At 41.9% G+C, this 26963-nt stretch overlaps 1 protein-coding gene across 1 annotated transcript in view; it reads left to right on the top strand.

The window, feature by feature from the left end:
• LOC122562013 (lipoxygenase homology domain-containing protein 1-like) overlaps positions 1 to 26963 on the top strand; it is a 222353-nt gene that overhangs the window by 40610 nt on the left and 154780 nt on the right. Inside the window, exons 8-9 of the mRNA XM_043714444.1 lie at positions 5926 to 6099; positions 10030 to 10204. Of these exons, the coding sequence (XP_043570379.1) occupies positions 5926 to 6099; positions 10030 to 10204 (349 nt within the window). The remainder of the gene's footprint in view (positions 1 to 5925; positions 6100 to 10029; positions 10205 to 26963) is intronic.

Below are 26963 nucleotides of genomic sequence, written 5' to 3'. Positions count from 1 at the left end.
AAATCGACTGCCACAAAGCATTGTAGATTTAAGCAGGAGAAAACACCTATGATTCATATGGGAAAGCCATGGAGTCAAACTTGTTCAAATCTTCTTCAGAACTTCTGTTAGTCTAATGTTTCCATGATTTCTTTAGATCAAATCTGTAGATGCAAACTCAAATCAGATGAAACTGAGATTTTTGGGTAGCAAACTCAGCTTTTTATAGCCCCTCCCATCTCAATTGTGACAGGAGTGAGAACACAGTTGCTATGGTTATATGATAATTAAATCCTATAGCTTTATCAGGGTCATCTTGAATGGATAGAGTACAAAATACAATGAGGAATAACCTCTAGAGGAAGATTCATCAAGTTTCAAACAGGAGGTGACTGTTTTAAGGGAAACATAATCAAATATTCCTGTTGTATAGAATCTGTAACACACACAAATCATTACTGTACTAACACGTAGAGTTAGAAATGTATTAGCGAGACAGACTTGCTGTGCAACAAACATTAGGAATCGACACTTACAACTTAACAGCGCTCATCTCAACTAGTGAGAAGGGCCGGGTTATATACAAAGGAAGATGGTTGTGTTTTTCGAAAGTCAATCATCTCAGCTCCAGGGCATCACTGCAGGAGTTCCTCACGATAGTGTCCTACACCAAACCATCTTTAGTAGTTTTATTAATTATATTCCGTCTATCATAATGCTGAAAGTGAACATGTTGGCCAATGATTTCACAATATTCACCTTTATTCACAATTCCTCAGATACTGTGTTCTTATGCAGCAAGGCCTGGACAATATGGTAAATGGTAAGCAATAGTCACAAGACACAACTGACAGGCAATAACCACCTCCAACAGGGGAGAATCTAACCATCACGTTATACAATCATAGAGATGTACAGCGTGAAAACAGACCCTTCAATCCAACTCGTCCATACCAACGAGATATCCTAAATTAATCTAGTAACATTTGCCAGCATTTGGCCCCTATCCCTCTGAACCCTTCCTATTCATATACCCATTCAGATACCTTTAAATGTTGTCATTATACCATTTTTGCTGGCATTTCATCCCATACACACAACACTCTCTGTGAGAAAAAGTCTTGTTGTTCAATTACATTACCATCACTGAATCCTCTACTATCAACATTCTAGGGGTTACCATTGACCAGAAGTTGAACTGGACTAGCCACATAAATCCTGTGACTACAAGAGTAGGTGAGAATCTAGGAATTCTGCAGGGAGCAAGTCACCTCCTGACTCAACAAAGTCGTCATGAGGAATGTCAGATCAGCCATGATCTTATTCAATGGTGCAGCTGAGTTGAGGGGCCAAATAACTTACTTCTAATTGTCTAACCAATTGATTAGAGGAAAATATGTGTTTGGCTGTGTTGTGGTCATTGTTCCTGACTGCTTGACTCTGTGCCTGGTGTTCTTAGAGATCAAGCACATGTTATCTGCCAACATCCTTAAGGCTTTAGAGAAAAGTGGCCACCACAGGCCTGGGATGCGGTATTACCCCTTCCAGCACCATTTTAGTTTAGCCCCTCCCTCTTTCCCTACCCTTCCTTCATTTTATAGCCCTTGGACGACAGTGCTTGTAATTTGTTGCTTATTTTAATTAGTTATTAGATGATTTGGTGCAAAGAAAACCGTGTCATTCCACAAGCAAGAGTGTATTATCTCCCGCTCAAACACTATTTTGATAACGATCGTCTTTGTTTCACCTGGTTTTTGGCTGTTGGTGTTTGGCCCTTGTTTTATATTTGTTATTTGGTGATTGAGTTTATTTTGAATAAAACCCCATTGAAGGGTTGGCCACTGGACAGGAAAAGGAGCCAGAAGTGAAAGGTGAATAATAAACTACAGATTTTCAGTAAATCTGAAGTTTTCACTGTCCAATCAAACATACACACATTAAACTCCTCACCAGGCTTTCCATTTACTTTGTGAATTCTCAAACTTTTTAAATCCTGTGCTACAAGACATGAATGGTATGTGGAAGAAAGCCAAACGTTATCTCCCATTTAAAATGGATATCCCAACCTAACAATAGACAATAGACAATAGGTGCAGGAGTAGGCCATTCTGCCCTTCGAGCCTGCACCACCATTCAATATGATCATGGCTGATCATCCTTAATCAGTATCCTGTTCCTGCCTTATCTCCATAACCCTTGATTCCACTATCCTTGAGAGCTCTATCCAACTCTTTCTTAAATGTGTCCAGAGACTGGGCCCCCACTGCCCTCTGGGGCAGAGCATTCCACACAGCCACCACTCTCTGGGTGAAGAAGTTTCTCCTCATCTCTGTCCTAAATGGTCTACCTTGTATTTTTAAGCTGTGTCCTCTGATTCGGGGCACTGTTTAGTAGAGGAATAAGACGATGTTATTTTCTGGGTCTGTAGATTGTGAAGGAGCAGAAATAGCCCTTAGTAGAGTGACATGTGCTTGTTGTCAGATGTGGGAGTTTAAAGAGAGTTTAAGGGTTATTGCGGATTATATCTGCAATAAATGCTGTTGGTTGAGAATCTTATCAGATCGAATGGATAGGTTGCAGACACAGTTAGAAGCAATGAGGAATTTGCATCAGCAACAATATGTGATTGATGGCAGTTATAGGAAGGGGGGAAGTCTCAGATACAGTCACATAGGTGGGTTAACTCCAGGAAAGGTAGAGAGGTCGGCACCTAGTGCAGGTGTGTTGTGGCTATACCCATTTCAAACAGGTATACTGTTTTGGAAAATAAAGGGGGTGGTGGATTCTCAGGGGAATATAGCACGAACAGCCAAGTTTCTGGTATTGAGACTGGCTCTAATGCAACAAATGGCATGTTGGGGTCCAAGAGATCAATTGTGTTAGGGGATTCTCTAGTCCAAGGTACTTTTCTGTGGCCAGCAGCGAAAAATCAGAATGGTGTGTTGCTTCCCTGGTGCCAGGATCAAGGATGTCTCAGAGAGGGTGCAGAATGTTCTCACGGGGGAGAGGGGCCAGCAAGAGGTCATTGTCCACATTGGAACCAATGACATAGGAAGGGAAAAGGTTGAGATTCTGAAGGGAGATTACAGAGAGTTAGGCAGAAATTTAAAAAGGAGGTCTTTGAGATTAGTAATATCTGGAATACTCACGGTGCTATGAGCTAGTGAGGGTAGGAATAGAAGATAATGCAGATGAATGCATGGCTGAGGAGCTGGTGTATGGGAGAAGGAATCACATTTTTGGATCATTGAAATCTCTTGGGGTAGAAATGATCTGTACAAGAAGGATGGATTGCACCTAAATTGGAAGGGGAGTAATATACTGACAGGGAAATTTGCTAGAGCTGCTCGGGAGGCTTTAAGCTAGTGGGGGGGAGGTGGGACCCAGGGAGATTGTGAGGAAAGAGATCAATCTGAGACTGTTGAGAACAGAAGTGAGTCAAACAGTCAGGGCAGATAGGGACAAGGTAGGACTAATAAACTGCATTTATTTCAATGAAAGGGCCTAACAGGGAAGGCAGATGAACTCAGGGCATGGTTAGGAACATGGGACTGGGATATCATAGCAATGACAGAAACATGGCTCAGGGATGGGCAGGACTGGCAGCTTAATGTTCCAGGATACAAATACTACAGGAAGAATTGAAAGGGAGGCAAGAGAGGAGGGGGTGTGGCGTTTTTGATAAGAGATAGCATTACAGCTGTATTGAAGGATGATATTCCTGGAAATATATCCAGGGAAGTTATTTGGGTGGAACTGAGAAATAAGAAAGGGATGATCACCTTATTGGGATTGTATTATAGACCCCCTAATCGTCAGAGGGAAATTGAGAAACAATTGTGTACAAGAAAATTTTCTGATTCAGTATGTGGATGTACCTACTAGAGAAGGTGCAAAACTTGACTACTGTTAAGGCAGGGTGGGTGACTGAGGTGTCAGTGGGAGAGCACTTTGGGGCCAGTGACCATAATTCCATTAGATTTAAAATAGTGATGGAAAAGGATAGACCAGATCTAAAAGTTGAAGTTCTAAATTGGAGAAAGGCTAATTTTGATGGTATTAGGCAAGAACTTTCAAAAGCTGATTGGGGGCAGATGTTCGCAGGTAAAGGGACAGCTGGAAAATGGGAAGCCTTCAGAAATGAGATAGCAAGAATCCAGAGAAAGTATATTCCTGTTAGGGTGAAAGGAAAGGCTGGTAGGTATAGGGAATGCTGGATGACAAAAGAAATTGAGGGTTTGGTTAAGAAAAAGAAGGAAGCATATGTAGATAGATCGAGTGAATCCTTAGAAGAGTATATAGGCAGTTGGAGTATACTTAAGAGGGAAATCAGGAGGGCAAAAAGAGGACATGAGATCGCTTTGGCAAATAGAATTAAGGAGAATCCAAAGGGTTTTCACAAAGGGTGGTGGTGGAGGGTTGTATTTCAGACTGGAGGCCTGTGATCAGTGGAGTGCCACAAGATTCGGTGCTGGGTCCACTACTTTTTGTCATTTACATAAATGATTTGGATGTGAGCATAAGAGGTACAGTTAGTAAGTTTGCAGATGACACCAAAATTGGAGGTGTAATGGACAGTGAAGAAGGTTACCTCAGATTACCTCAGGCGACTAACTGTGTGGAGTTTGCATGTTCTCCCCGTGTCTGCGTGGGTTTCCTCCGGGTGCTCCGGTTTCCTCCCACCATCCAAAGATGTGCAGGGTGAGGTGAATTGGCCATATTAAATTGCCTGTAGTGTTAGGTAAGGGGTAAATGTAGGGGTATGGGTGGGTTTCGCTTCGGTGGGTCGGTGTGGACTTGTTGGGCCGAAGGGCCTGTTTCCACACTGTAATCTAATCTAAATCTAAACATCAGGATCTTGACCAGATGGGCCAATTGGCCAAGAATTGGCAGATGGAGTTTAATTCAGATAAATGCGAGGTGCTGCATTTTGGGAAAGCAAATCTTAGCAGGACTTATACACTTAATGGTAAGGTCCTAGAGAGTGTTGCTGAACAAAGAGACCTTGGTGTGCAGGTTCATAATTCCTTGAAAGTGGAGTCACAAGGAGATAGGTTAGTGAAGAAGGTGTTTGGCATGCTGTCTTTTATTGGTCAGAGTACTGAGTACAGGAGTTGGGAGGTCATGCTGCGGCTGTACAGGACATTGGTTAGGCCACTGTTGAAATATTGTGTGCAATTCTGGTCTCCTTTCTATCGGAAAGATGTTGTGAAACTTGAAGGGGTTCAGAAAAGATTTACAAGGATGTTGCCAGGGTTGGAGGATTTGAGCTATAGGGAGATGCTGAACAGGCTGGGGCTATTTTCCCTGGAGCTTCAGAGGGTGAGGAGTAACCTTATGGAGGTTTACAAAGTTATGATAGGATAAATAGACAAAGTATTTTCTCTGGGGTTGGGGAGTCCAGAACTAGAGGGCATAGGTTTAGGGTGAGAGGAGAAAGATATAAAAGAGACCTAAGGGGCAACTTTTTCACACAGAGGGTGGCATATGTATGGAATGAGCTGCCAGAGGAAGTGGTGGAAGTGGCATCTGGATCGGTATATAGGAAGGATTTGGAGGGATATGGGCCGGGTGCTGGCAGGTGGGACTAGATTGGGTTGGGATATCTGGTCGGCATGGATGGGTTGGACCGAAGGGTCTGATTCCAAGCTGTACATCTCTGTGACTCCATGACTCTAACCTCAGTGAGTTTGGCAACCTGAGCAGCATTAGGCCACATAAAGGCCAGAGGAAAATGGCAAGGGGTTGGGAGTATGAGGAAAATAGATTCCCTCAGAAAGGAAGCTACGTGTGGCTATTCACAAATGGAAAGAAGTCTTCACATACCAGTGAATGTTTGATACTGTTTAATTCTGAAAATAGTCCACAGAGGAGGAAAGAACAATACTTGAATTTTAATCTTAATGGGAATTTGGAAAATAGTTAATTGTGTTCCATCTTTGCAAGGTTTTCCTTCAAATGAAAGGATCAAAAGGAAAAATGAACAAGAAACATCTGTGCAAGACGAATGTATCAACTAAATCTCAGAAGCCTGTAGCCTTTCAATTCAGAATGGGATCATCTCACACGTTTAATGTCTATGGACCAGAAATTGGGGAACTCCAAAGCATCACTTTAGAGGTACTTCTGTAAAACAACTTTATAGAGTCATTATTATAGTCATAGGGATGTACAGCATGGAAACAGACCTTTCAGTCCAACTCGTCCATGCCGACCAGATATCCTAACTAATCCAATCACAATTGCCAGCACTTAGCCCATATCCCTCTAAACCTTTCCTATTCATGCACCCTTCCAGATGCCCTTAAATGTTGCAATTGTACCACATCCACCACTTCCTCTGTCAGCTCATTCCATGCATGCACTGCCCTTTGCGTGAAAAAGTTGCCGCTTAAATCTTTCCCTTCTCACCCTAAACCTATACCCTCTAGTTCTGGACTCCCCTGCCCCAGGGAAAAGACCTTGTCTGTTTTCCTTATCCATTCCACTTATGATATTATAAACCTCTATAAGATCACCCCTCAGCTTCCAACGCTGCAGGGAAAACATCCCCAGTCTATTCAATCTCTCTCCATAGCTCAAATTCCCCAACCCTGGTAACATCCTTGTAAATCTTTTCTGAATCCTTTCAATTTTCACAATTGGGGAGGTGGTGGCCTAGTGATATTATTGCTGGACTGTTAACGCAGAGACCCAAGTAATGTTCGAGGCACTTAAGTTTTAATCCTGCCACGGTGGAATTTGAATTAATTAATTTTTAAAAATCTGGAATTAAGAGTTTAATAATGACCATGAAACTGTTGTCAGGGAAAAAACCCTTCTGGTTCACTTATCTCTTTCAGAGAAGCAAACTGCTGTCCTTACCTAATCTGGCCTAGACATGCCTCTAGACCCACAGCAATGTGACTGACCTTTAACAGTCCTCTGGGCATTAAAGGATGGACAATAAGACCATAAGACATAGGAGCGAAAGTAAGGCCATTCGGCCCATCGAGTCCCCTCCGCCATTCAATCATGGCTGATGGGCATTTCAACTCCACTTACCCGCATTCTCCCCGTAGCCCTTAATTCCTTGTGACATCAAGAATTTATCAATTTCTGCCTTGAAGACATTTAGTGTCCCAGCCTCCACTGCACTCTGTGGCAATGAATTCCACAGGCCCCCCCACTCTCTGGCTGAAGAAATGTCTCCGCATTTCTGTTCTGAATTTACCCCCTCTAATTCTAAGGCTGTGTCCACGGGTCCTAGTCTCTTCGCATAACAGAAACAATTTCCTAGCGTCCACCCTTTCCAAGCCATATATAACAAATGCTGCCATCAACAGTCATGCCCATATCCCACATAAGAATCATTGGCAGCAGTGCTAACCACTGTGCCACCGTGCCGCCCTAGCGTCCTAGCGTCCACCCTTTCCAAGTCATATATTATCTTGTAAGTTTCTATTAGATCTCCCCTTAATCTTCTAAACTCCAATGAATACAATCCCAGGATCCTCAGCCATTCCTCTGGCTTGGCTTGGCCAGTTGTGCTCACATCCGATGAACGAATGAGAGAAAGTTATAATTTTTGTTTGTATTTGCTTCCATTGAACCCTACGGTTATTGTGGTTACTGTATCAAGTTTGAGCATGGAAAGATCTGTTGCCTGTGGACATATACGTTATGGTAAGGAAGAGGTGCTTGAGGCTCTCTTTCCTGTTGATCAATTGATTGGAGATTGGTCACTACTAACAAGCTGTTACTCCAGAGTTCTTTAAATAATTGAGTTAAAATCCCCAGTTGCAATTGTGGAATTATGAACTCATGTCTCTGAATCATTAAATGGTGGATTACTGATCTGGCAACATAACCACTGTTCTATCATATCCCTCAGGCTATTGGGTTCTATTAAACCTTATCCATGATCCTTAAACAAGATTGCAAATACTCAGGGCTGCAGAAAAGTGGCCTCATGACAGTCCAAATTTCTGTTTTTGTTTGTCAGAAGGAGCAAAGATGATGTATTTGTGACCCCAAGAGAAGCTGTTGCCAACTCACAATGCCTCATGGTCATCTTCTCCCTTATCCAGGCTCTGGCTAAAGGACACTGCAGCAAAGCAACAAGTTTAAATTGCACAGGTGTCTGTTGAGTTTGCCCCCTTAAACCGCTGATTGAAACTGAATGTGGGCGGGTGCTGAATTTAGCAAATGCATATCCTTGGCACAGATTGGCACAAAAGTCAATCACTCTGCCAAGTTGCTGCCCAGATTGCATATGGGTCTAATTTCCTGATTGGTGACATACCATCTTGTACACAGTTTTCATAAAACCTTCAATGCTTTGCCCGAGTGACTATTTTCCATAGTGTATATTGCTCTGTTATGAGTTAGTGCAGTGAGTATTGTCAAGATGTCTGACTGTTCAGGAAACATCGCTCATAGTTTAGTCCAGCCCTGCTCACATATGTGCACTTCCAGCAGAGATCACAGCCAATAAGAATAGGGGAGTATTTACTTTAGAATAAGGGAGTTCAAAACTAGAGGGCATAATGTTAAAGGTTTAAGGAGAAAGATTTAAAAGGGACCTGAGAGGCAACTTTTTCATAGAAGGTGGATCATATGTGGAATGAACTGCCAGAGGAAGTAGTAGATGCAGGTAAGATGATAACATTTAATTACATTTGGATAAGTACATGAATTTTGATTAAGTTTAGAGGAATATGGACTAAATGCAGGCAAACAGGACTGGTTTAGCTTGGGAAACCTGGTCAGCATAGATGAGTTGGATCAAAGGTCTATTTCTGTGCTGTATGACTCTGTGATCTTGAGGCCGTTTGCAATGTCCCTAATCTATAATCTAAACTGAACTCTTTAAATTACATTATCCTTTGAACCAAATCAGCTATCATCCCAACAAACTTGAGTCAGCCACTTATCAAACACTGGAAGATTAACATTCTGTCGGAGTATAATTTTTCAGATTTATAAAAGGGATGCGATCACTTGAGTCTTGCATATTTTCTAGCATGGTTTTCCCTTCAAATCTCCTCCAACTGTTCTTTGGTTGAAATTCGCCATTCAACAGATGTTCCTCTCATGTCTTAAATATAGCTCTCATGTCTTAAATAAATTTTTTGTGGGCGGCACGGTGGCACAGTGGTTAGCACTGCTGCCTCACAGCGCCAGAGACCCGCGTTCAATTCCCGCCTCAGGCGACTGACTATGTGGAGTTTGCACGTTCTCCCCGTGTCTGCGTGGGTTTCCTCCGGGTGCTCCGGTTTCCTCCCACCATCCAAAGATGTGCAGGGTCAGGTGAATTGGCCATAATAAATTGCCTGTAGTGTTAGGTATGGGGTAATTGTAGGGGTAGGGGTGGGTTTTTTGCTTCGGCGGGTCGGTGTGGACTTGTTGGGCCGAAGGGCCTGTTTCCACACTGTAATCTAAATCTAAATCTAAATCTAGCCAACTGAGGTTAGAATTCTCCTAAGCTCTAATAATCTTTAACTCTGCAGTTTTGCACCTAAAACTCTCCTCCCATTCTCTGTCTCTTAGCAAAACTATTCATGGAATCCTTCAGTTAACAAGCGGTCAAGTTGGTCAAAAAATATTGGCCAACACACAAAATTCCAATTGAGCTCGATATTAGAGAGGTTATTTCTCTTTGGCAGCAGCTTGTTCTCCAAACTAAAAGCTTAGCCACTTGAACATAGAATCGCATACCTATAATTAATATATGTTGATCTTTTTTGTCCTTCTACTGTTTATCAACCTGATCACAAGATCATTTACTGAATGCCAGGTATTGTATCACATCCTAAAGAAACCTGGTTGTCAAAGGGACCAGTAGCTTAAAAATCTGAAAATGTAGGCTTATCCCCTCAAAACCCATTAACTATCACAACCAACATTGAGAGGAAGTGCTGGAAATCTATGCCTTTATGCCCTGCAACATGGTTTTTTTGAAGCTCTAATTCCACCATTTCCTTACATTGTCCAATTTTTAACACGGACCTGGCTTTGGTTATTGATGATATTCATTCCAAGTTTGTAAACATATATCTTGTTGCACAGCATGATGGTCTGGAAAAACGGCAGGCATGGTACGTGGAAGAGGTTTCCATCATCAATACTGCTCGGAACAAGATTTGGACCATTCCCTGCAAGAGTTGGCTATCCCTATTTCATACCGATTGCCAGCTGAGCCGCACATTCTCTCCAGTCACTGGGAGACGTAATGAATACACCGGTTAGTACGAGACAATTATCCAGTATTATTAGATTGGAGTCTGTGTGTGCAATCAGTAAGTCTCAATGCGAGACAAATCCTTCTGATGTTTTCCAGAGTCCAACTGAACAACATTGAGTGAATCAGCATTAAGTATGTTAATTACTTGAATCAAAATAAATTGGGATTATTTTTCAAAGCTAATGGTTTGATTTTAAATCGGTAAGACAATTTTGGAAGTTTTATTTGAAATACTTATTAAATACATATCATTGTTTAATAAAACATAAGATTAAAAGAAGTTGATCATTAGCTACATCTTCAGAACCTCCCTCACAATGCCCTTAATTGAAGGTATGCATAATAATATGTGATTATTCCCTGCCCTAGGTAGCTAACACAGGTGCCTGAATGTAATGTATTGGAATTAAACTTCTGGCTCTCATTTTACGTGGCATGACAACTGTATAGCAACTGACGAATAAAATTGCCAATCTGACAGCACATCCACTTCTGGAAAATATCTGTAAATGTTCAAAGCATTACCATCCTTCAGTTTGGTAAACATGTGATAATTATTTTAAAATAATACAATATAACGAACCACCAACCATTCCACAGAATTAAGGAACTTGAACTGAGCCCGAGCATCTTGCAAACAGTTGAGAAGCCCTTCTATGTTGACAATTAGAATGGGGCCACAAAGGTCATGACAATATCAATTAGTTTCTTAATAAATAATTCATGTGAGTTATGGTTTTGCTAATTTAGATTGGATACATTCACGTCAATCCACAGACAAGCAACTGGTTTAGCTAAATGTTTTACACAGGGAGTGGTAGGTGCTTGGAACAGGCTGCCAGGAGTAGAGGTAGAGGCAGATACAATAGGAGTGTTTGAGGGGATTAGAAGGCACATGAATAAGCAAGGAATGCATGCAGAAGAGATTAGTTTAATTTGGCATCATGTTTGTGACAACATTGTGAGCCAAGGATCCTGTTCTTCTGCTGTACTGTTCTATGTTCTAAACTGATAAGTACAATTGAAGATGCTAATAAGTTTATTTTTAGTGTCATAAAAATGTTTCCTAAAACTTGGTCACTTTTCCTACTTTACAAAAGTGGCCACTTGTACTTGTACTTGTACCTTGACAATGAATATTAGCATTACTTCCATTGAAAAGGTTTATATTCTTAATTTAAGATTCTTATATCAACAAGTCAGGTCTGGTTCAACTCCTGCTAACTACATTCATAAATGTTGATGGAACGTGGATATTAGACTGTGATACCAATACAATCAAATCAGAAGAAGCATTTAAGGCAGCACAGCCACGGTTGATCATATCATAGCTGATAGTCACATACACATACCTTGCAGAGTAATTGTTTGGTAGCTCCATGTTAGAACTTACAACATGTTCATTGACCGAGTTATTTCTCATGTCTACCATCTGTTAAAGTCAACGTTTGCTTTTACCTCTTGGTGTTATTGAGATGGTCCCGTTCTGTAAAATGGGATCAGTAACTTTACTGCCCCATTGAAATGATTGGCTATATTTTGAAGGGGGGTCCACCATCGGGCATCCAAAATACTTATCTCTTTCTGTTAGTAGGCACTTCATAATAGAACAAACAATTTCTAAAGATATATAAAGAGTAAAGCAACTATATACCAATATGCACAACAATTAGAGGCACATAGGAAATTGGAGAAATAGAGAGAGACTGCAGAAAAGAGAATGAGGCATTTTTAAAAACAATTATTTATTTCTTGTCACAGTGTCCTAATAACAGAGAGTTTAATTGCAACTGTATAATGCCAGTTAACTGAAAGCCCATTTGCTAATTTAGAAGGAAACTTTGGAAATTTGCTCTCTCTTTATATTTCCTTGTTATCTCCATCCCTTATCCAGACAGTAATGAGCCTCATTTTTGTTTTTGTTTAAAGCTTTCTATGTGTGATAACCACATAAGTTTGTGTTGGAGGAAGTCCTGCTCTCATCATTTCTGTATCGTGTCAGTTTCGTTTGAGCCCGGTTTGATATCATCTAGTGAAGAAAGTCATCACCTTTACTTTCACATCAGCCTGTGGAGGTGCTGCAGTTAGATGTAGTGGAGCAAAGACAGGCCCATAGCTTTTATAAGGTTAAATAAAAGAGTATCTTTTAAATCAGTTAACAATTTTGTGACGATGTGGTGGAAGCGTGAGAACAATAAGGAGGAAAAGAAAACTGGTGAGACTGAAAACAATGTTTATTGTGTTTGAATTAATATTTAAATTAAGAAAACAGTTTTAGACTTCATCATAACCTGTACTAGGACTTTCTTTGACATTCAGCTGAATTTTTAAATGTTTACTGAGAAACCACTTCTCCTTATGAAATGGTTGTTGAGAAAAAAAGAGCATATCAAAGCTTGCAGATCTGATAGTACTGTAAAGGGAGATTATGAGCTGTGTTCTGATGAAGGGTTGTACCTTCAATATTTAACCATCCTATTTACTTACAGATGTCAATGAGTCTCTGTGTATTTTTGGTATTTTTAATGTCAGCCTGTGACTATTTTGCTGGATTTATGTGTCACCCACAATTCAGTTTTACCTAAAGTGAGTGGGGCTACACCTCCAGATGCAGATTAAGTTTTTTCAAACTATGAGCATGGTGAATACTTTGAAATAAGCATATTCATAATAAAGTTTCTCTACCACTCTACCAGTTTTCAAGGAGCAAGTCAATATAGTTGTTAGGGCTAAGGGACCAAAGGATATTGTGCAAAAGCAGGAACAGGGTACTTAGCCAGGTCACATTGAAAGGCAAAGCAGGCTTGGAGGGCTGAATGGTTTGCTTCTGTTGCTATTTTCTATGTTTCCAAGTACAAGAGCACTGAACTGAGGATACCAGTCAAGCGTATCATCTTGACATTGCTATATGTCGTTAGAAATTTTAACAGAAACGTTTTCATTGCTGCACACAATGCAACTTGTATGTGAAAAGCAATGATGGTAGGTGATATGTGGTGTTTCGCCTTCTGTAGAGCTACAGTACCAGAAAATCTGGCAACCATCCATTTCATTTGGTAACCAGATAGAAAAGAAGCAGGGAGTAGTATTTCTGTGTGTGATGGAGAGAGAGAGAGAGAGAGAAAGAGAGAGAGAGAGAGAGAGAGACGCATGCCATAGATTTTTAGTTTTCATACCTGTTGCTACAAAATCTTAAAGTCTTAACCAGGATGTAAAGCTGGAACTAACAACCGTGAGCCTTAAATGCCAGAAGAAAAGTTTTTTAAAAAATTTCCGACATTTTTCACCTGCTGTTTAATCCTTTAAATGCAAATTTCTAAACCACAGGATTGTTTGGATGGAGTTCTGGGCTGCTCTCGGGCACTGATGTTACCATAGGGACAAGGCAGAGAACTTTTGTGATACTTGATGCTGGTTTTGCAAATTACAAGGCAAACTGTTGGTCAAACCAGAGCTGTAATAAATAGTAACTGAGAAAAATTTCCGTAGCCATCCTTAATCCAGTGTTAATTCAACTAAGACTGTATAGCCGCAATAAAAATAAGGGGAAGAGCATCACCTCTCTAGAAATTAGGGAAAGGCTATTAGGAGAGTAAGAAAAAAACAACATATAAAGCACTTGGCTGAAAAAATTGGCTTTTCAATGTCTCTTTATAACAGGCTTGTCTGACACACTCTCCTTGGACTGCAGCATGAAGGAAGAATGACAAGACACCAAACTGAAGTTTTTGATGGAATTTATCTTGGGGTCTTACAAGAAGTGGCTAATGAAGAAGTAGATGTGTTGGTTTTAGCTTTCAAAAGATTGTTTAGGTTCTGGAAAGATTCTTAGATTGGAAAGTAGCAAACATATGGCCTCCATCTGAGAAGGGAGGGAGACAGAAAATAGGAAACTAGTTAGCCAGTTAGCTAGACATCTGTTACAGAGTAGGCATTGCAATCGATCATAAAGGAGGTAATAGTTGGGTATTTAGAAAAGCTTATTCTCATCAGAAAGAGTCCAGATAGTTTTGTGAAAGGGAAATTGTGTTTAACCAATTTATTGGAGTTTTCTGAATGAGTGACATGCTGTGGTTAAAGGGGAGCCTATAGACATACCTTACTTGGATTTACAGAAGGCATTTGGCAAGAAAAGAAGTCATTGTGTAAAGTAGGTACTTATAGTGTAAGGAGATACATATGAGCATGGTGACAAGGTTGCTTGGCTGGTGGAATACAGAACACGCAAAAGTAGGCTTGCTGAAGTTTTCAGCAAAGTGTAATGCAAGCTGAAGATCAGTACCTCATTTTCCACTTAGTCACTTTAGAACTTTAAGGACTTAACATTGAGTTTAACAATATCAGACCACTGATCCTCCATCCCATAGCCAACCACTGCCACCCCACCCCAACAAACCATGTCTTGTTTGTATGGGTTTGCTCTCAGCAGAGTTTACCTGTTTTCTGCTACTAATGCCTACTATTAAGACTTACTTTCCATCTGTATTGCTCCTCTACTACCATTGAGCTCTCCTTCTGCCTTTTGTTGTGGACACATTTACAAACTTTTCCATTTGCTCCCTAACTCCTTTTTCAACAACATAAATACTATCATTTTGCTAGCCCCCTTGAATGCCGAGAAAAATGTCATTTTGAATCGAAATGTTAACTCTGTTTCTCTCTACACAGATGCTGCCAGACCTGCTGATTTTCTCCAGTATCTTCCATTTGCATCCCATATTTAGGGAGCCCTGACTAAAAATTAGGGATTGCTCTTTTTTTAGGCAGAGATGAGTAAATTCTTTTTTCACTCAGAGTTATGCTACTTGTGGAACTCTTTGCCTCAGAAGGTGATGAGGTGGGTTAGTTGAGTATTTTTAAGACAGGTGAGACATCTTTGTTAGTCAAAAGAAGCAAATGTTATCAGGAGTAGATAGAAATGTTGAATTGAAAAACATATCTTATTGAATGGTGGAGAAAGGTAAATAAACTGAAAGGTGTTCTGCTTCTAATCTATAGGATGATATGTATATTTGTACATATGAAGAAGGCAGTCTGATAGAAGAGGGAGAAAGAGGAAGGAAAGAAGGTGCTGTCACTCGCAGACTATATCTGCTTCATGGAGCAATTCTTTAGTTTAGAAAGTTGCAGAAATATCAGGATCAATCAGCAAAATCATTATCAACAAAATTTATGTCTGACTAACTTGCTTGATTTTTTTGAATACAGTAACAATGTACTAGTTTGCAAACTGATCAGAAACTAATGTTGTTCTTGAGTCTATTTCTGTTAGGTTTAGTTAGTTGAATAAATAGAGGAACGATATTCCTGTGGAATGCACATCCTGTTCCATATGTGAACATCAGGAACCAGATCATGTTCCAGACCATGAAATGTGCAGAAAACATTATCTGCCGGAGAAGCTCGTGCTCCAGGTTTCAGAACCTGAGTAGCAGATAATGTTATGGAAGTGCATGCACGAGGCTGTGAGGTACATGATAGCACATTGCTGGAGGTGTTCACCCCATTGTTTAAGGATTTTCTGATTGAAAGGCAATTGCTAACCATCAACTGGCCAAAGAGGAACAGACAAGGAAGGCTGGAGACTCATGGGTACATCATTCTCTACAGCCAGTATTCAGTTTTGAATACTGATGAGAGTGATGGTTCCTCAGGGAATCACAATCAGAGCCTATTCCGCAGCAACATGTGTGGCCCAACTATAGAGAACGGGAGAATGAGGTCAGAAAGGTAATAGAGAGGAATACTAGATGACAGGAATTATGCTAGAATTATATAAAATACAAATTAAACTACAGCTAAAGTATTGTGTACAATTTTGGTCAGCTCAGGAAGGATGAGTTCATATAAGGAAAGGTAAAGAAGAGATTTACAAGGAGGTTGTCAGGAATGGACAACTTCAGCTATGACTAAAAAAAAATCAAGTACTTTAATGCAAGTAAACACTGTCCATATCTAACAGCTGCTCAGGTTTTAGTCTGAGCATTCCCTCTCCCACTGCAATTCCCAAGTCATTTCCTCTGCCCTGAAGCTACTTCAACAGTTTCCTCATTTCCCCTTCCCCCACCTCACCACAGTTCCAAACGTCCAGCTCAGTACCGTCCCCATGACCTGTCCTACCTGCCTATCTTCTTTTCCACCTATCCACTCCACCCTCCTCCTTGACCTATCACCTTCATCCTCTCCCCCACTCAGCTATTGTACTCTATGCTACTTTCTCCTCTCATTTATCTCTCCGCCCTTCAGGCACTCTGCTGATGAAGGGCTTTTGCCCCAAACGTTGATTTTACTGCTCCTCGGATGCTGCCTGAACTGCTGTGCTTTTCCAGCACCACTAATCCAGAATTCTTTAATTCACCCAAAACCTTGTGTGATATTTAATAGGTGATGGGAGTATCACCTGTCAGCTGGAAAGCTGATGACGGTCCCAGGTCCCCTCTTTTGGGGAAGATCTGGCATATTTAAATGCCACTCAGGGACTTAACCCGACTGTTGTGGGCTTTCCCAGGATCTTGGAGTTATCAACCAATGAGAAGAGACTGGCAGCTCTGTCGTGCAGCAGCAGCTCTGGTAGCTGCAGTTGGTATGACACCCACCTGAGGGCTTGACTCCTCACTGTGAGATGTATAATACCAGGAGAAGGCTTGCAGGCTAAGAGTTGTGGGGTAAGAGTTGATGGGAATCAGCAGACAGGACAGGATTCCCACAGGCACTGAGTGCTTTTGAAAGAGGGAACCCAGGAACCTGCAAATGACCCCACACTGGTTTGCTTGCTGTACTTCAAGCATGTGTGAACCCCTGACCTTCTAGTGGATTAATACAAGCCTGCTATGTATGACCTCACCAAAAGTCTTGCTACATTAAATTAACATAATCAGAGTGGACATGGGAAGATGATGGGATGTCCACTCACCAGCCTTTCACCTGACTAAATTCCCCCTCACCAAAAAAATTCATTAAGAGGGAGAGCATTTAATTCCATTCACTCATTTCTGCTCACAACCTCAAAAGGTGTGCATTAACATATTTAGAATAGTCAATTGACTAATGTATTCAACTCAACAGAAGACAGAAAGGAGGAAATTAGAAAAAAGAAATGTAAAACCTGGTTTCTCCTGTTCCCAGATGAACTGAATTACGTGGGTGTGAAAAATGACATTCTTTCATCCAATTTAATCAAGGAGAAGAATACAGCCTGTTTCACAGACATGCCCCCGATCTGCCTGATTCTCAGTTAGCTTTTGCACTTAGATGCCACATACATAAGAAAGTCTCCACTACAAAATTCTGGGCAAAGATGATTGCTGTTAATAAACCCCTGTGGGACTACAGTGCAAATTGGTTCTGCTGTATTTGAATTTCACTTCTATATTTAATGGCAAACTTCCCTATCACTTACTCCGAGACATGGATACAGCACAGATAAAAGGCTGATTAATTCTGCCTCATGATACAGTGATTGTTCCTTATTATCTCTGGCATCTTCTTAGCAAAGTGAAAATGGTTGGAAATCCCAATTGCTTGACCATCTGGATTATCAAGTTACAGAAAGTTTCATTTAAGGTTCAGTTGTCAATTGTAATTGAAATTGTGAACTATTCACTGATGTCAGTTCCATATCTGGCGAACATGAGGACTGCAGATGCTGGAAATTAGAGTCAAGAGTGGTGCTGGAAAAGTACAGCAGGTCAAGAGTTAAGGAGAATCCAAAGGGTTGTTACAAATACATTAAGGACAAAAGGATATCTAGGGAGAGAATATGCCCCCTCAAAGATCAGCAAGCGGCCTTTGTGTGGAGCCGTAGAAAATGGGGGAGATACTAAACTAGTATTTTGCATCAGTAGTTACTGTGGAAAAGGATATGGAAGACATAGACTGTAGGGAAATAGATGGTGATACCTTGCAAAATGTCCAGGTTACAGAGGAGAAAGTGCTGGATGTCTTGAAATGCATAAAGGTGGATAAATCCCCAGGACCTGATCAGGTGTATCCTAGAACTCTGTGGGAAGCTAGAGAAGTGATTGCTGGGCCTCTTGCTGAAATATTTGTATCATCGATAGTCACAGGTAAGGTGCCAGAAGACTAGAGGTTAGCTAATGTGGTGCCACTGTTTAAGAAGAGGGGTAAGGACAAGCCAGGGAACTATAGACCAGTGAGCCTGATGTCAGTGGTGGGCAAGTTGTTGGGGGAGTCCTGAGGGACAGGATATACATATATTTGGAAAGGCAAGGACTGATTAGGGATAGTCAACAAGGTTTTGTGCGTGGGAAATCATGTCTCACAAACTTGAGAGAGGTAACAAAGAGGATTGATGTGGGCAGAGCAGTAGATGTGATCTATATGGACTTCAGTAAGGCATTCGACAAGGTTCCCCATGGGAGACATAAATGATTTGGATGCGAGCATAAGAGGTACAGTTAGTAACTTTGCAGATGACACCAGAATTGGAGGTGTAATGGACAGTGAAGAAGGTTACTTCAGATTACAACAGGATCTTGACCAGATGGGCCAATGGGCCGAGAATTGGCAGATGGAGTTTAAGGCGTTTGGTATGCTTTCTTTTATTGGTCAGAATATTGAGTACAGGAGTTGGGAGGTCATGTTGCCTCTGTGCAGGACATTGGTTAGGCCACTGTTGGAATATTGTGTGCAATTATGGTCTCTCTCCTATCGGAAAGATGTTGTGAAACTTCAGAAAAGATTTACAAGGATGTTGCCAGGGTTGGAGGATTTGAGCTATAGGGAGAGGCTGAACATGCTGGGGTTGTTTTCCCTGGAGCGTCGGAGGCTGAGGGGTGACCTTATAGAGGTTTACAAAATTATGAGGAGCATGGATAGGATAAAGAGACGAAGTGTTTTCCCTGGGGTGGGGGAGTCCAGAATTAGAGGGCATAGGTTTAGGGTGAGGGGGAAAGATATAAAAGAGACCTAAGGGGCAACCTTTTCACTCAGAGGGTGGTACGTATATGAAATCAGCTGCCAGAAGAAGTCGTGGAGGCTTGTCCAATTGTAACATTTAAGAGGCATTTGGATAGGTATATGAATAGGAAGGGTTTGGAGGGATATGGGCCAGATGCTGGCAGTATGGAAGGGTCTGTTTCCATACTGTACATCTCTATGACTCTATGACTCTATGAGGTCAGGCAGCATCCAAGGAGCAGGAGAATTGACATTTCAGGCAAAAGCCCTTCATCGGACTTTTGCTTGAAACGTCAATTCTCCTGCTTCTCGGATGCTGCCTGACCTGCTGTACTTTTCCAGAACCACACTCTCAACTCAGATCCATAATTTGTCTCTATTTTTGTGTATGGTCCAATTAGCACGGTGATATCCCATTGATCTGGATGTGAAATATAATAGTGAGGACCTAGTGGGCAGCACGGTGGCACAGTGGTTAGCACTGTGTGATTTCTGGATGGGTTTCCTCCGGGTGCTCCGGTTTCCTCTACAGTCCAAAAATGTGCAGGTTAGGTGAATTGGCCATGCTAAATTGCCTGTAGTGTTAGGTGAAGGGGTAAATGTAGGAGAATGGGACTGGGTGGGTTGCTCTTCGGAGGGTCGGTGTGCACTTGTTGGGCCAACGGGCCTGTTTCCACACTGTAAGTAAGTAATCTCAACAACTGTGACTGGGTAAGTAACAGGCTGGATGTCCACTCTGTCCTGATCTTGATCATTTGGTGCAGTGCAGTTTTTCTCAGTGCCCCTGAGCCAGGGTTTACTCCTGGCCATAAATTCACTGTCCCAGCTTGTCAGTACGATCAACTTCCATAAGACAATGCTCTGTTTTACCGCATCACTGCCACTCTAAACTCCAGGATCTGTGTCTTGCCTGACTTCTGGTCTAACAGGCTCCCAAGCACTGAGGATGTCACCTAGACAGGGGACGAAAAGTCTGCAACACAAATTCCCAGCTCGGCGAACAGAACCACAACAACGAGCACCCAAGCTACAAATCTTCTTACAAACTTCTGGTCTAACGTCAAGTCGAGGCTGAGCCAGAATTTTCTCCAGTTTAGTGTGACAATTCTGAACCCGTCCTATTCATCTTATACCAAAAGCTCAATGCTATAGCTTTGCATAGTAGCATTGATTATACAAGAGAAGGAAACATTCTGCCCATTGTGCCTCTAACAGCTCCTTGACTGAGCGAGCTAATTAGAGATGACTGCTCTCCTGCTGTTCAATTTATTTCTAAGTTTTCTTTTCAGTTATATGTTCAGGTATATTTTACTCATTCCTTTTACCTTAGCCTGCTTGGCACACTTTCCTCATTCCTGAAGAAGGGCTCATGCCCGAAATGTCGATTCTCCTGCTCCTTGGATACTGCCTGACCTGCTGTGTTTTCCAGCAACACATTTTCAGCTCATTCCATAATAAGTCAGCTTGACTTTGCAACATGAAACCTTTTGTCTTTTAAACTGTCCTGCCCACAACCCATCAGATCTGAATGCTGTGGTTGACTCTGGCCTTGGTGAGCCCTAGGCTTGGTTTTCCACACATGCAATGGTCCTGCCTTCAGGGTGATGGCCCCTTGGTGGATCTGACCAATTCCATGTTATGAAAGGAAGGAGCTATAAACTCAGAGGATTACAGTTGGTTGATGCCAACTGGAGGAACATCTGGAAAGAAAATTTGTGCTGCATTCAAATACACACATAGAAGGCAACTAGAAAATACCTTCTGCTTCCCTTGTTCCCGAGTTAAATGTGGTCAGTGGATCATGGTCTCAATTAAATTGGCATCACTTGTTTCAACACCTCATTCAGTCAGGACAGTGGTTGAAGTGTAAGTGAGCTCAGACTGTCACCATGACGATATTAAAGACTGGCTCAAACAAGGTCACCACAAGACTGCCTGCGCCTCTCACCCTGGCACTTAGATGATGATACCGTCAACATTCACTCGCTTAAAGCCTATTACATGTCTAACTTTTCTCAATTCTCATGAAAGGTCACAGATCTGAAGCAAGAACTCTCTCCAGATGCTGTCAGGCTTTTTCAGCATCTTCCATCTTTATTTATTATTCCTGGTACACAGTCAGAGTAGGGCTAACCTAAGGATCCAGGCCTGGACTGAAAAACTCATGGATAGATTTAAAAAGTCAATGGCCCACTTTCATTTCATTAAAACATAAAAAGCCACCTAACTATAAAATACAAAGCTTTGTCAAAACATGAGGAGTTGATGGAAATCAAAAACTGAGACAAGAAATACTTGGTAGATCAGGCAAAATCTTCACAGAAGACTGAACAGTGAACTATTTTTTAATCAACATCCTTAAAGATGTAATTACACACCTCTGGAGCAGGTGGGACTTGAATTCAGCCTCTGGCATAGAGGTAAGGACATTACCACTATGCAGAGAAAGTGAACCCTCCAACCACAAGGGATGAACTCAGATTTCTCCAGTTTCCTCATTTCCCCTCCCCCCACCTTGTCTCAGTCCCAACCCTCGAACTCAGCACCACCTTCCTACCTGCTCCTTGGATGCTGCCTGACCTGCTGCGCTTTTCCAGCAACACTTTTTCAGCTCATTACCACTGTGCCACAAGTGCCCTTCAACCTCTTTTTTTATTTCACCTTTCTTTCTAATCAACCTAATCAGAAATATTATTACTCACCTCTGAGATTCCTGAAGAAGGGATTATGCCCGAAACATCGATTCTCCTGCTCCTCGGATGCTGCCTGGCTTGCTGTGTTCTTCCAACATCACATTTTTCAACTCTGAGGCTGATGGGACTTGAATGTGGGCCTCCTGTTCCAGAGATAGGGACAGTACCACCGTGCCACAAGAGGGCCCTTGCACCTTGCTTTAAAACTACATTGGAATGAACATTATCTGCTCTGAGTTTACCAGAGTTCGGTGTCAGTTGATGTTAGTCATCTAATTAGGGCCCTCAACCGAGAGACAATGAGATGGAAAAGGCTGTCCACTGCCCTCCCTACTATGGACTTTCATAACATGCAGTGGAGAAAGAAAAGCAGCAGGTGTTCTCCCACATCTTATTCCTGTTTGCTGACTAAATGCTGACCCGCCAGCCACCAAACACCATTACAACTATGAAGGAGAGCACAACATTTGTGAGTTGATGTTTTTCAATAATGTCACTAGGTATGGCTCTAATATTTCAACCCTGTTTATCATAAGAATTTGGAGCAGGAACAGGCAATTCAGCCCCTCGAGCCTGCTCAGCCATTTGATACAGCCATGGCTGATCTCATCTTGGCCTCAAGTCCACTTTTCCTGCTTGTCCCACATAACTCTTCAACCCAAATCTAATTAAAAATCTATCTCCACCTTAAATTTATGCAATGACTTGGCATCCTCTTGAATTCTACAGATTTATAGCACTTTGAGAGAAAACATTAAATCCTTATCCCAAGACTATGACCTCTCATTCTAGATTGCATGATATGAGGAAACATCCTTTCTACATCTACTTTACCAATCCCTTTAGCAACTTACCTACTTTAAGTAGATTTCCTATCATTCTTCTAAACTCTAGAGATTAAAGGTCTAAATTGCTCAACCCGAGCCTAAACTGATCAATCTCTCTTCATAAGACAAGCCCCCTCAGCTCTGGAATCAATTTAGTGAACCATCTGGGAACTGTCTCCAATGCAATTACATCCCTCCTCAAGTGAGGTACCAAAATTGTATGTAATACTCCAGATATAGTCTCACTAATGCCTTGCACAGTTGCAGCAGCACTTCCCTACTGTTATACTCTATTCTTTTAGTAATAAGTGCCAAAACTCCATTTGCCTTCCTTATTAACTGCTGTACTCTGTACCTTCATGCTAGTTTTCTGTGATTCATGCATGAGGACACCCAGATGTCTCTGCAGTGAAGATTAGATAATTTATATAAGTTGGATTTCTATTCCTCCAAGCTAAAACCTCCCAATTATCTGTGTTAAACTTCATCTGCCAAGTCTTAGCCCATTCATCTCACCTATCCATATCCATTTGTAAATTTCTTATTTCTTCTTGCAACTTACTTTCCCACTTATTTTAGTGGTAGTCTTCTAGAGTCAGCAAAACATTTATCCTGATCATTTCCTTTAATATCTTGAAAACCTGTTGGTTCCTATTAGAATCATAGAATCATAGAGTCATGGAGATGTACAGCACAGAAACAGACCCTTTGGTCCAATTTGTCCGTCCCGACCAGCTATCCCAAATTAATCTCGTCCCACTTGCCTGCACTTGGCCCATATTGCTCTAAACCTTTCTTGTTCATATACCCATCCAGATGTTGTAATTCTAACATGTTGTAGTTGTATCAGCCTCCACCACCTCCTCTGGCAGCTCATTCCATACATGTACCACCCTCTGCGTGAAAAGGTTGCCCCTCAGGGCCCTTTGATATCTTTCCCCTCTCACACTAAATTTATGCCCTCTAGTTCTGGACTCCCCTACCCCAGGGAAAAGACTTTGTCTATTTATCCTATCCATGCCATTCATGAATTTATAAACCTCTATGAGATCACTCCTCAGCCTCTGACGCTCCAGGGAAAACAGCCCTAACCTATGCAACCTCTCCCTATAGCTCAAACTTTCTGACCCTGGCAACATCCTTGTAAATCTTTTCCAAGTTTCACAACATCTTTCTGATAGGAAGGACACCAGAATTGCATGCAATATTCCAATAGTGGCTTAACCAATGTCCTGTACAGCCGCAACATGACCTCTCAACTCCTGTACTCAATGCTCTGACCAATAAAGGAAAGCATACCAAATGCCTTCTTCACTATCCTATCTACCTGTGACTCCACTTTCAAGGATCTATGAACCTGCACTCGAAGGTCTCTTTGTTCAGCAACACTCCCCAGGATCTTACCATTAAGTGCATATACCCTGGTAAGATTTGTTTTCCCAAAATGCAGCACCTCACATTTATCTGAATTAAACTCCATCTGCCACTTCTCAGCCCATTGGCCCATCTGATCAAGATCCCATTGCAATCTGAGGTAATCCAATTTTGGTGTCATCTGAAAACTTACTAACTACACTTCTTATGCTCAAATCCAAATCATTTATATAAATGATGAAAAGTAGTGGACACAGCACCAATCCTTGTGGCACTCCACTGGTCACAGGCCTCCAGTCTGGAAAACAGCTCTCCACCACCACCCTCTGTCTTCTACCTTGGAGCCAGTTCTGTATCCAAAAGACTAGTTCTCCCTGTATTCCATGAGATCTAACCTTGCTAATCACTCTCCCGTAGGGAACCTTGTCGAATGCCTTACTGAAGTCCATATAGATCACATCTACCGCTCTGCCCTCATCAATCCTCGAAAAACTGAATCAAGTTTGTGAGACATAATTTCCCACGCACAAAGCCATGTTGACTCTCCCTAATCAGTCCTTGCCTTTCCAAATACATGCACATCCTGTCGCTCAGGATTCCCTCCAACAACGTACCCACCATTGACATCAGACTTACTGGTCTATAGTTCCCTGGCTTGTCCTTACCACTTTTCTTAAATAGTGGCACCATGTTAGCCAACCTCCAGTCTTCTGGCATCTTACCTGTGACTATTGATGGTACAAATATCTCAGCAAGAGCCCCAGCAATCACTTCCCTAGCTCCCTACAGAGTTCTAGGGTACACCTGATCAGGTCCTGGGGATTTATCCACTTTTATGTGTTTCAAGACATCCAGCACTTCCTTCTCTGTAATCTGGACATTTTTCAAGATGTCACCATCTATTTCCCTACATTCTATATCTTCCATGTCCTTTTCCACAGTAAACACAGATGCAAAATATTCGTTATTCTGCACTGTTTGTGATCCTTCAATCTGTGGAAGCAGATACACAGTCACTTGGCCTCTTTGCACTGCTCCTTTGGAGACTCCTGTGTTGTTTTGGCTGTAATATAAGGAATCCAAGTATGACCTTCGCAAAGCCATTAAGACAGCCAAGAACTAATACTGACCCAAACTAGAGACCCAGACAGACACCCAGCAACCATGGCAAGGACTGTATGACTTCACAGGTTCTAAAAAGAGACAGTGCAAGATAGCAGATGATGACACATCCCTCCCAGATCATCTCAACATTTTCTACGCTCACTTTGAGCAGAATTTCGACAGTGAGGTAACACCTATCCCAACAAGTCCTGATGAACCTATCCTAACAGTCACTACATCAGAGGTCAGATCAGTTTTCCTTTGTGTGAATCCAAGGAAAGTGATGGGACCAGATGGAGTACCAGGCCGTGCACTCAGAGCATGCACAGATCAACTGGCAGAGGTCTTCTTGGACACCTTCAACCTCTCCCTGCAGCAGGCCACTGTCCCTGCCTGTTTCAAGATGGCCAACATCACCCCAGTTCCAAGAAGGCTCATGCAGCATGTCTCAATGACTACCGCCAAGTGGCCCTAACTTCGTGGTCATGAAGTGCTTTGAAAGGCTGGTCATGGCATTAATCAACTCCAGCCTCCCCACTACTCTTGACCCACTCCAATTTGCCTATCGGACTAACAGATCCATGTCAGATGCCATATCACTTGCCCTTCACTCCTCCATTGAACATCTTGACACCAAGAACAGCTACATAAGAATTCTACTCATTGACTACAGTTCAACCTTCAACACTATTATCCCCTCGAGACTGATTACTAAACTTAGTGGTCATGGACTAAGCCCCACTCTCTGCAACTGGATCCTCAGTTTCCAGTCCCACAAGCCACAATCAATGAAGATTGGGGACAATATTTCATCCTCACTAACACTCAACATTGGAGCCCCCCCAGGGGTGCGTACTCAGCCCCCTACTGTACTCACTGTATACCCATGACTGTGTTGCCAAATACCAGACTAATGCCATTTACAAGTTCGCTGATGTCACCACCATAGTCGATCGAATCTCAGATGGCGACGAAACAGACTACAGACGGGAGGTGGAAGACCTGGAAAAATGGTGCACTGAGAACAACCTAGCTCTCAATGCCGGCAAAACCAAGGAACTCATTATTGACTTTCGGCGGGATGTTACTCATGCCCCCCCCCACACACATTAACAGCACAGAGGTGGAATGAGTGGAGAGTGTCAAGCCCCTGGGAGAGGTCATCAAGAACAAGCTTTCTTGGACTCTTCATGTGGACGCACTGGTTACAAAGGCCCAATAATGTCTCTTCTTCCTCAGGCAGCTGGGGAAATTTGGCATGATAGCAAATACCCTTGCCAATGTTTATAGGTGTTCCGTATCACTACCTCGTATGGAAACTATACTTTTCAAGATTGGGGATAGTTACAGAGAATGGTGAACTCTGCCCGGACAATCACAAAGGCCAACCTCCCATCTATAGAATCCATCTACCAGGCCCGCTGTCAAGGAAAAGCTGTCAGCATTCTCAAAGATCCATCCCACCCTGGCAATGCTTTTCTAAACGTCTACCTTCGGAGAGAAGTTACAGAAGCCTGAACACACGCACCAGCTGGTTTTGAAACAGTTCCTACCCTACTGTTGTTAGAATACTGAATGGACTCACAAACTCGTAACATTCACCTGTACCTGTGTTTTTTGTTTGTGCTGCTGTTTACTTAACTCTGTGATCAGCCTGTATTGCCCGCAAGACAAATCTTTTCACTGTGCCTTGGTACACGTGACACTAAATTCAATTCAATTCAATTCTATTCAATTAATTTGTAGTGAATTTCATAAAATGCAAGTGCATGGCTGTCACCAATTAGATTAGATTAGATTAGATTACTTACAGTGTGGAAACAGGCCCTTCGGCCCAACAAG

The sequence above is a fragment of the Chiloscyllium plagiosum genome, chromosome 1, assembly GCF_004010195.1.
Source record: "Chiloscyllium plagiosum isolate BGI_BamShark_2017 chromosome 1, ASM401019v2, whole genome shotgun sequence".
NCBI classification, from domain to species: Eukaryota; Metazoa; Chordata; class Chondrichthyes; order Orectolobiformes; family Hemiscylliidae; genus Chiloscyllium; species Chiloscyllium plagiosum.
Note: the sequence above shows the minus strand (reverse complement) of the source record. Positions and strands in the feature narration are given on the sequence as shown.